We start from the raw sequence: 10,000 nt of genomic DNA, 5'->3' as shown, positions 1-10,000 counted from the left end.
TCGGTATCTAATGGCAGTCAGGCTACCTGGCGAGCACATGGAGGGCTGTGCGGCCCCACAAAGAAATGCCACCCCACACCATGACTGACCCATCGCCAAACCGGTCATGCTGGAGGATGTTGCAGGCAGCAGGACGTTCTCCACGGCGTCTCCAGACTCTGTCACGTCTGTCACGTGCTCAGTGTGAACCTGCTTTCATCTGTGAAGAGCACAGGGCGCCAGTGGCGAATTTGCCAATCTTGGTATTCTCTGGCAAATGCCAAACGTCCTGCACGGTGTTGGGCTGTAAGCACAACCCCCACCTGTGGACGTCGGGCCCTCATACCACCCTCATGGAGTCTGTTTCTGACCGTTTGAGCAGACACATGCACATTTGTGGCCTTCTGGAGGTCATTTTGCAGAGCGCTGGCAGTGCACCTCCTTGCACAAAGGCGGAGGTAGCGGTCCTGCTGCTGGGTTGTTGCCCTCCTACGGCCTCCTCCACGTCTCCTGATGTACTGGCCTGTCTCCTGGTAGCGCCCCCATGCTCTGGACACTACGCTGACAGACACAGCAAACCTTTTTGCCACAGTTCGCATTGATGTACCATCCTGGATGAACTGCACTACCTGAGCCACTTGTGTGGGTTGTAGACTCCGTCTCATGCGACCACTAGAGTGAGAGCACCGCCAGCATTCAAAAGTGACCAAAACATCAGCCAGGAAGCATAGGAACTGAGAAGTGGTCTGTGGTCACCACCTGCAGAATCACTCCTGTTTTGGGGGGTGTCTTGCTAATTGCCTATAATTTCCACCTTTTGTCTATTCCATTTGCACAACAGCATGTGAAATTTATTGTCAATCAGTGTTGCTTCCTAAGTGGACAGTTTGATTTCACAGAAGTGTGATTGACTTGGAGTTACATTGTGTTGTTTAAGTGTTCCCTTTATTTTTTTGAGCAGTGTATATTTCCACTATGAGGTTGGAATGCTACTGTGGAAAATAATGAAACTGCCCTTTTAGTGTAGTGAGCTGTTTGAAAAGATCGACTGAAATAGCAGCCTGTTTTGGTGGGAAGGAGTTTCGGTCTGTCTGGTGACATGTTAATAAACCAATAAGAAAGTGTTCCAAACCTCTCTGTCAATGACAGCTCGTTTTCAGTTTTCCTCTCACCCCTACTCAGACCTCTCGGTCTATAAGCACCCTAACCTGACAGAACCAATTTGATGCCCTGTTTCTCCTTTCCTCTGGGTCTATAACCTTAACCATCATCACGGTTCATTCCAGATTGTTCCTCTGATCTTTTCCCGGGCCTGAGAATAGCAGGCTTCATCGCTAATGCTCTCTCTCTCTCTCTCTCTCTCTCTCTCTCTCTCTCTCGTAGGACTTCCTGATGGAAACATTTATCATGTTCAAGGACCTCATTGGGAAGAATGTCTACCCTGGCGACTGGGTCATCATGAACATGATGCAGAATAAGTGAGTACTGTACACACACACACACACACACACAGCGTGCACACACACACACACACAGCGTGCACACACACACACACACACACACACACACACACACACACACACACACACACACACACACACACACACACACACACACACACACACACACACATCGCCGTGCCGATGCTTTGATCCCCTCCCTTCGCCGTTGTTGCCTAGGAACGGCAGTCTGAATCAGGAGTGAGGAAGGGAAGTATTTTTATCTCTGCCATGAGTCCACACGGGCCTCGGAGTCCACACGGGCCTCGGAGTCCACACGGGCCCTGGCGTCCACACGGGCCTCGGAGTCCACACGGGCCTCGGAGTCCACACGGGCCTCAGGCTTGTAGGAGGTCTCATGGTCTGACACACGGGCCTCGGTGTCCACACGGGCCTCGGCGTCCACACATGCCTCGGAGTCCACACGGGCCTCGGCGTCCACACGGGCCTCGGCGTCCACACGGGCCTCGGCGTCCACACGGGCCTCGGCGTCCACACGGGCCTCGGCGTCCACACGTGCCTCGGAGTCCACACGGGCCTCGGCGTCCACACGGGCCTCGGCGTCCACACGGCAAACAGAAGAGGGAGGGACGGATGAGGAAAACAATAGCATGAATGAGAGTCTGGGTTTGTTTTGGGGTTTTTAACAGTTGGCTAATCTCCAACGTGACTGTCCTCCTCTGATCCTCCTCGTCTTCTTTACTTTGTTGCTGCTTGTAACTGTTGTATTTTATTTAGGTGGTTCACTCCCCTTCACTAACTCTCGCCCTTCACTAACTCTCGCCCTTCACCAACTCTCGCCCTTCACCAACTCTCGCCCTTCACCAACTCTCGCTCATCACCAATAAAATGCAAATTAATTACTTAAAAATCATACAATGTGATTTTCTGGATTTTTGTTTTAGATTCCGTCTCTCACAGTTGAAGTGCACCTATGATAAAAATTACAGACCTCTACATGCTTTGTAAGTAGGAAAGCCTGCAAAATCGGCAGTGTATCAAATACTTGTTCTCCCCACTGTATATTTGTATTTAACCCCTTATTTTCTACACTAAACAGTCTCCATATGTATTTTTATTTGTTTTTGTTCAACTGTTACCGGGGGTGTCTTCAGATGAGTCTTGTGAGGCCCTCAGCTTCCTAGAGCCAAACAACTGACATGTATGTGTTTGTTAGAGGCTCCTCTCGACAGAGAGTATTAGTGTTGAGTCCAAACTCCGTCTGACGAAACTGTTAGGACGAAAACAGATGGAAGTTAGCAGATGGGTTTGTGGGGGTCGTAGAGCAACACGGAGAACAGCATCATGTTCGTGAGACTCCCGTCTTTCCGTAGAGGGGTCGTAGTAGTTTGTAGGCCAGACCGTTCCAGTCTTTCCATAGAGGGGTCGTAGTAGTTTGTAGGCCAGACCGTTCCCCGTCTTTCTATAGAGGGGTCGTAGTAGTTTGTAGGCCAGACCGATCCCGTCTTTCTATAGAGGGGTCGTAGTAGTTTGTAGGCCAGACCGTTCCCCTCTTTCTATAGAGGGGTCGTAGTAGTTTGTAGGCCAGACCGTTCCCGTCTTTCCATAGAGGGGTCGTAGTAGTTTGTAGGCCAGACCGTTCCAGTCTTTCCATAGAGGGGTCGTAGTAGTTTGTAGGCCAGACCGTTCCAGTCTTTCCGTAGAGGGGTCGTAGTAGTTTGTAGGCCAGACCGTTCCCCTCTTTCCATAGAGGGGTCGTAGTAGTTTGTAGGCCAGACCGTTCCCCTCTTTACGTAGAGGGGTCGTAGTAGTTTGTAGGCCAGACCGTTCCAGTCTTTCCATAGAGGGGTCGTAGTAGTTTGTAGGCCAGACCGTTCCAGTCTTTCCATAGAGGGGTCGTAGTAGTTTGTAGGCCAGACCGTTCCCCTCTTTCCATAGAGGGGTCGTAGTAGTTTGTAGGCCAGACCGTTCCAGTCTTTCCATAGAGGGGTCGTAGTAGTTTGTAGGCCAGACCGTTCCAGTCTTTCCATAGAGGGGTCGTAGTAGTTTGTAGGCCAGACCGTTCCAGTCTTTCTATAGAGGGGTCGTAGTAGTTTGTAGGCCAGACCGTTCCAGTCTTTCCATAGAGGGGTCGTAGTAGTTTGTAGGCCAGACCGTTCCAGTCTTTCCATAGAGGGGTCGTAGTAGTTTGTAGGCCAGACGTTCCCCTCTTTCCATAGAGGGGTCGTAGTAGTTTGTAGGCCAGACCGTTCCTCTCTTTCCATAGAGGGGTCGTAGTAGTTTGTAGGCCAGACCGTTCCCGTCTTTCCATAGAGGGGTCGTAGTAGTTTGTAGGCCAGACCGTTCCAGTCTTTCCATAGAGGGGTCGTAGTAGTTTGTAGGCCAGACCGTTCCCGTCTTTCCATAGAGGGGTCGTAGTAGTTTGTAGGCCAGACCGTTCCCCTCTTTCCATAGAGGGGTCGTAGTAGTTTGTAGGCCAGACCATTCCCCTCTTTCCATAGAGGGGTCGTAGTAGTTTGTAGGCCAGACCGATCCCGTCTTTACGTAGAGGGGTCGTAGTAGTTTGTAGGCCAGACCGTTCCAGTCTTTCCATAGAGGGGTCGTAGTAGTTTGTAGGCCAGACGTTCCCCTCTTTCCATAGAGGGGTCGTAGTAGTTTGTAGGCCAGACCGTTCCCCGTCTTTCCATAGAGGGGTCGTAGTAGTTTGTAGGCCAGACCGTTCCAGTCTTTCCATAGAGGGGTCGTAGTAGTTTGTAGGCCAGACCGTTCCCCTCTTTCCATAGAGGGGTCGTAGTAGTTTGTAGGCCAGACCGTTCCCCTCTTTCCATAGAGGGGTCGTAGTAGTTTGTAGGCCAGACCGTTCCAGTCTTTCCATAGAGGGGTCGTAGTAGTTTGTAGGCCAGACCGTTCCAGTCTTTCCATAGAGGGGTCGTAGTAGTTTGTAGGCCAGACCGTTCCCCTCTTTCCATAGAGGGGTCGTAGTAGTTTGTAGGCCAGACCGTTCCCCTCTTTCCATAGAGGGGTCGTAGTAGTTTGTAGGCCAGACCGTTCCAGTCTTTACGTAGAGGGGTCGTAGTAGTTTGTAGGCCAGACCGTTCCAGTCTTTCCATAGAGGGGTCGTAGTAGTTTGTAGGCCAGACCGTTCCCCTCTTTCCATAGAGGGGTCGTAGTAGTTTGTAGGCCAGACCGTTCCCCTCTTTCCATAGAGGGGTCGTAGTAGTTTGTAGGCCAGACCGTTCCCCTCTTTCCATAGAGGGGTCGTAGTAGTTTGTAGGCCAGACCGTTCATGTCTTTCCATAGATGGATCGTACCCTATTCCATATATAGTGCACTACTTTAGGACAGGACCCTATGGCACCCTATACCATATATGGTGCACTACTTTAGACCAGGACCCTATATAAGGGATATGATGCCATTTAAGACGCAGACTTGGTCGTTTGTGTTTGTACCATTCTCCACCCACGGGCTCAGTAGGGTACCACACACCACCCATGGGCTCAGCAGGGTACCACACACCACCCACGGGCTCATCAGGGTACCTCACACCACCCACGGGCTCAGCAGGGTACCACACACCACCCACGGGCTCAGCAGAGTACCACACACCACCCACGGGCTCAGCATAGTACCACACACCACCCACGGGCCCAGCAGGGTACCACACACCACCCACAGGCTCAGCAGGGTACCACACACCACCCACGGGCTCAGCAGAGTGCCACACACCACCCACGGGCCCAGCAGGGTACCATACACCACCCACGGGCTCAGCAGGGTACCACACACCACCCACAGGCTCAGCAGGGTACCACACACCACCCACGGGCCCAGCAGGGTACCACACACCACCCACGGGCCCAGCAGGGTACCACACACCACCCACGGGCCCAGCAGGGTACCACACACCACCCACGGGCTCAGCAGGGTACCACACACCACCCACGGGCTCAGCAGGGTACCACACACCACCCACGGGCTCAGCAGAGTACCACACACCACCCACGGGCTCAGCAGAGTACCACACACCACCCACGGGCCCAGCAGGGTACCACACACCACCCACGGGCTCAGCAGGGTACCACACTCCACCCACGGGCTCAGCAGGGTACCACACACCACCCACGGGCTCAGCAGAGTGCCACACACCACCCACGGGCCCAGCGCAGGGCTGAGCATAATACCACACACCACCCACGGGCCCATGGCTGAGCAGAATACCACACACCACCCACATGCCCAGTGTAGGGCTGAGCAGAATATCATACACCACCCACGGGCCCAGGGCTAAGCAGAATACCACACACCACCCACGGGCCCCGCACAGGGCTGAGCAGAGTACCACACACCACCCACGGGCCCAGCGCTGGGCTGAGCAGTGTCCCACACACCACCCACGGGCCCAGCGCATGGCTGAGCAGTGTACCACATACCACCCACGGGCCCAGCGCACGGCTGAGCAGTTTACCATACACCACCCATGGGCCCATCGCACGGCTGAGCAGTGTCCCACACACCACCCACGGGCCCAGCGCACGGCTGAGCAGTGTCCCACACACCACCCACGGGCCCAGCGCACGGGCTGAGCAGAGAGCTCTCTAGCCTTTCATGTCGTGTGTCTGTTTGTAGACGCTGTGGACACTCACGCCAACCAAAAAGCCCCAGACACAGCTGGCCAGGCCTGTGTGATGGTACTGCTAATGAGATGTGCATTCATCCTCCTGCTGCATTCAACAGCTCTCCCTTGTTTTCCTCCTGGTCTGGCTAGGAGAACATATGTCTGTCTGCTGTCTCCTTCCTCCTGGTCTGGCTAGGAGAACATATGTCTGTCTCCTTCCTCCTGGTCTGACTAGGAGAACATATGTCTCCTTCCTCCTGGTCTGGCTAGGAGAACATATGTCTGTCTGCTGTCTCCTTCCTCCTGGTCTGGCTAGGAGAACATATGTCTGTCTCCTTCCTCCTGGTCTGACTAGGAGAACATATGTCTCCTTCCTCCTGGTCTGGCTAGGAGAACATATGTCTCCTTCCTCCTGGTCTGGCTAGGAGAACATATGTCTGTCTCCTTCCTCCTGGTCTGGCTAGGAGAACATATGTCTGTCTGCTGACTCCTGGTCTGGCTAGGAGAACATATGTCTGTCTGCTGTCTCCTTCCTCCTGGTCTGGCTAGGAGAACACATGTCTCCTTCCTCCTGGTCTGACTAGGAGAACATATGTCTGTCTGCGGTTTCCTTCCTCCTGGTCTGGCTAGGAGATCATATGTCTCCTTCCTCCTGGTCTGGCTAGGAGATCATATGTCTCCTTCCTCCTGGTCTGGCTAGGAGATCATATGTCTGTCTCCTTCCTCCTGGTCTGGCTAGGAGATCATATGTCTGTCTCCTTCCTCCTGGTCTGGCTAGGAGATCATATGTCTCCTTCCTCCTGGTCTGGCTAGGAGATCATATGTCTGGAGAACACATATCCTGGTATAACAGATGGTATGGTGTGTTTAATAGAGGTATAACAGATGGTGTGTTTAATAGAGGTATAACAGATGGTGTGTTTAATAGAGGTATAACAGATGGTATGGTGTGTTTAATAGAGGTATAACAGATGGTGTGGTGTGTTTAATAGAGGTATAACAGATGGTATGGTGTGTTTAATAGAGGTATAACAGATGGTATGGTGTGTTTAATAGAGGTATAACAGATGGTGTGTTTAATAGAGGTATAACAGATGGTGTGGTGTGTTTAATAGAGGTATAACAGATGGTGTGTTTAATAGAGGTATAACAGATGGTGTGTTTAATAGAGGTATAACAGATGGTGTGTTTAATAGGGGTATAACAGATGGTGTGTTTAATAGAGGTATAACAGATGGTGTGTTTAATAGAGGTATAACAGATGGTGTGTTTAATAGAGGTATAACAGATGGTGTGTTTAATAGAGGTATAACAGATGGTGTGTTTAATAGAGGTATAACAGATGGTGTGTGTTTAATAGAGGTATAACAGATGGTATGGTGTGTTTAATAGAGGTATAACAGATGGTTGGTGTGTTTAATAGAGGTATAACAGATGGTGTGTTTAATAGAGGTATAACAGATGGTGTGTTTAATAGAGGTATAACAGATGGTATGGTGTGTTTAATAGAGGTATAACAGATGGTGTGGTGTGTTTAATAGAGGTATAACAGATGGTGTGTTTAATAGAGGTATAACAGATGGTGTGTTTAATAGAGGTATAACAGATGGTATGGTGTGTTTAATAGAGGTATAACAGATGGTGTGTTTAATAGAGGTATAACAGATGGTATGGTGTGTTTAATAGAGGTATAACAGATGGTGTGTTTAATAGAGGTATAACAGATGGGTGGTGTGTTTAATAGAGGTATAACAGATGGTGTGGTGTGTTTAATAGAGGTATAACAGATGGTGGTGTGTTTAATAGAGGTATAACAGATGGTGTGTTTAATAGAGGTATAACAGATGGTGTGTTTAATAGAGGTATAACAGATGGTGTGTTTAATAGAGGTATAACAGATGGTATGGTGTGTTTAATAGAGGTATAACAGATGGTGTGTTTAATAGAGGTATAACAGATGGTGTGTTTAATAGAGGTATAACAGATGGTGTGTTTAATAGAGGTATAACAGATGGTGTGTTTAATAGAGGTATAACAGATGGTGTGTTTAATAGAGGTATAACAGATGGTGTGTTTAATAGAGGTATAACAGATGGTATGGTGTGTTTAATAGAGGTATAACAGATGGTGTGTTTAATAGAGGTATAACAGATGGTGTGTTTAATAGAGGTATAACAGATGGTGTGTTTAATAGAGGTATAACAGATGGTGTGTTTAATAGAGGTATAACAGATGGTGTGTTTAATAGAGGTATAACAGATGGTGTGTTTAATAGAGGTATAACAGATGGTATGGTGTGTTTAATAGAGGTATAACAGATGGTGTGTTTAATAGAGGTATAACAGATGGTGTGTTTAATAGAGGTATAACAGATGGTGTGTTTAATAGAGGTATAACAGATGGTGTGTTTAATAGAGGTATAACAGATGGTATGGTGTGTTTAATAGAGGTATAACAGATGGTGTGTTTAATAGAGGTATAACAGATGGTATGGTGTGTTTAATAGAGGTATAACAGATGGTGTGTTTAATAGAGGTATAACAGATGGTGTGTTTAATAGAGGTATAACAGATGGTGTGTTTAATAGAGGTATAACAGATGGTGTGTTTAATAGAGGTATAACAGATGGTGTGTTTAATAGAGGTATAACAGATGGTGTGTTTAATAGAGGTATAACAGATGGTATGGTGTGTTTAATAGAGGTATAACAGATGGTGTGTTTAATAGAGGTATAACAGATGGTGTGTTTAATAGAGGTATAACAGATGGTGTGTTTAATAGAGGTATAACAGATGGTGTGTTTAATAGAGGTATAACAGATGGTATGGTGTGTTTAATAGAGGTATAACAGATGGTGTGTTTAATAGAGGTATAACAGATGTTGTGGTGTGTTTAATAGAGGTATAACAGATGGTGTGTTTAATAGAGGTATAACAGATGGTGTGTTTAATAGAGGTATAACAGATGGTGTGTTTAATAGAGGTATAACAGATGGTGTGTTTAATAGAGGTATAACAGATGGTATGGTGTGTTTAATAGAGGTATAACAGATGGTGTGTTTAATAGAGGTATAACAGATGGTGTGTTTAATAGAGGTATAACAGATGGTGTGTTTAATAGAGGTATAACAGATGGTATGGTGTGTTTAATAGAGGTATAACAGATGGTGTGTTTAATAGAGGTATAACAGATGGTGTGTTTAATAGAGGTATAACAGATGGTGTGTTTAATAGAGGTATAACAGATGGTGTGTTTAATAGAGGTATAACAGATGGTGTGTTTAATAGAGGTATAACAGATGGTGTGTTTAATAGAGGTATAACAGATGGTGTGTTTAATAGAGGTATAACAGATGGTGGTGTGTTTAATAGAGGTATAACAGATGGTATGGTGTGTTTAATAGAGGTATAACAGATGGTGTGTTTAATAGAGGTATAACAGATGGTGTGTTTAATAGAGGTATAACAGATGGTGTGTTTAATAGAGGTATAACAGATGGTATGGTGTGTTTAATAGAGGTATAACAGATGGTATGGTGTGTTTAATAGGGGTATAACAGATGGTATGGTGTGTTTAATAGAGGTATAACAGATGGTGTGTTTAATAGAGGTATAACAGATGGTGTGTTTAATAGAGGTATAACAGATGGTGTGTTTAATAGAGGTATAACAGATGGTGTGTTTAATAGAGGTATAACAGATGGTATGGTGTGTTTAATAGAGGTATAACAGATGGTGTGTTTAATAGAGGTATAACAGATGGTGTGTTTAATAGAGGTATAACAGATGGTGTGTTTAATAGAGGTATAACAGATGGTGTGTTTAATAGAGGTATAACAGATGGTGTGTTTAATAGAGGTATAACAGATGGTGTGTTTAATAGAGGTATAACAGATGGTGTGGTGTGTTTAATAGAGGTATAACAGATGGTGTGTTTAATAGAG

At 47.3% G+C, this 10,000-nt stretch overlaps 2 protein-coding genes and 1 long non-coding RNA gene across 23 annotated transcripts in view; all 3 read left to right on the top strand.

Moving 5' to 3' along the window:
- Positions 1-1,465, top strand: part of LOC129843263 (dedicator of cytokinesis protein 1-like) — a 278,497-nt gene extending 277,032 nt beyond the window's left edge. The window contains exon 16 of the mRNA XM_055911883.1: positions 1,363-1,465. Coding sequence (XP_055767858.1) covers positions 1,363-1,461 — 99 coding nt within the window. The 3' untranslated portion in view covers positions 1,462-1,465. The remainder of the gene's footprint in view (positions 1-1,362) is intronic.
- A 3,163-nt stretch (positions 1,466-4,628) lies between these two features.
- On the top strand, positions 4,629-7,850 carry LOC129843258 (putative uncharacterized protein DDB_G0291608). Of its 14 annotated transcripts, none has more exons than XM_055911867.1 (4): positions 4,629-7,019; positions 7,052-7,296; positions 7,519-7,745; positions 7,804-7,850. In XM_055911867.1, exon 1 carries the CDS (start codon positions 4,810-4,812, stop codon positions 5,728-5,730), a length of 921 nt encoding a protein of 306 aa, XP_055767842.1. In that variant the 5' UTR covers positions 4,629-4,809; the 3' UTR covers positions 5,731-7,019; positions 7,052-7,296; positions 7,519-7,745; positions 7,804-7,850. The 14 variants fall into 14 exon arrangements, with proteins under 14 accessions (XP_055767842.1, XP_055767849.1, XP_055767848.1 ...); XM_055911874.1 differs by lacking the exon at positions 7,804-7,850 and having other exon boundaries at positions 7,519-7,568; positions 7,655-7,780; XM_055911873.1 differs by lacking the exon at positions 7,804-7,850 and having other exon boundaries at positions 7,519-7,568; positions 7,628-7,780.
- A 3-nt stretch (positions 7,851-7,853) lies between these two features.
- LOC129843259 (uncharacterized) overlaps positions 7,854-10,000 on the top strand; it is a 6,491-nt gene continuing 4,344 nt past the window's right edge. For 4 of the 8 annotated variants that reach the window (XR_008757800.1, XR_008757801.1, XR_008757796.1 and 1 more), the window contains exons 1-3: positions 7,854-9,211; positions 9,431-9,575; positions 9,640-10,000. The exon at positions 9,640-10,000 is cut by the window's right edge. This is a non-coding gene — a long non-coding RNA (uncharacterized LOC129843259). The remainder of the gene's footprint in view (positions 9,212-9,430; positions 9,576-9,639) is intronic. The other 4 variants (XR_008757803.1, XR_008757798.1, XR_008757799.1 and 1 more) reach the window with 4 other exon arrangements.

Source organism: Salvelinus fontinalis, unplaced genomic scaffold, assembly GCF_029448725.1.
Source record: "Salvelinus fontinalis isolate EN_2023a unplaced genomic scaffold, ASM2944872v1 scaffold_0101, whole genome shotgun sequence".
Taxonomy (NCBI): Eukaryota; Metazoa; Chordata; class Actinopteri; order Salmoniformes; family Salmonidae; genus Salvelinus; species Salvelinus fontinalis.
The sequence above is the reverse complement of the archived record's forward strand: the minus strand, read 5'-3'. Positions and strand labels throughout refer to the sequence as shown.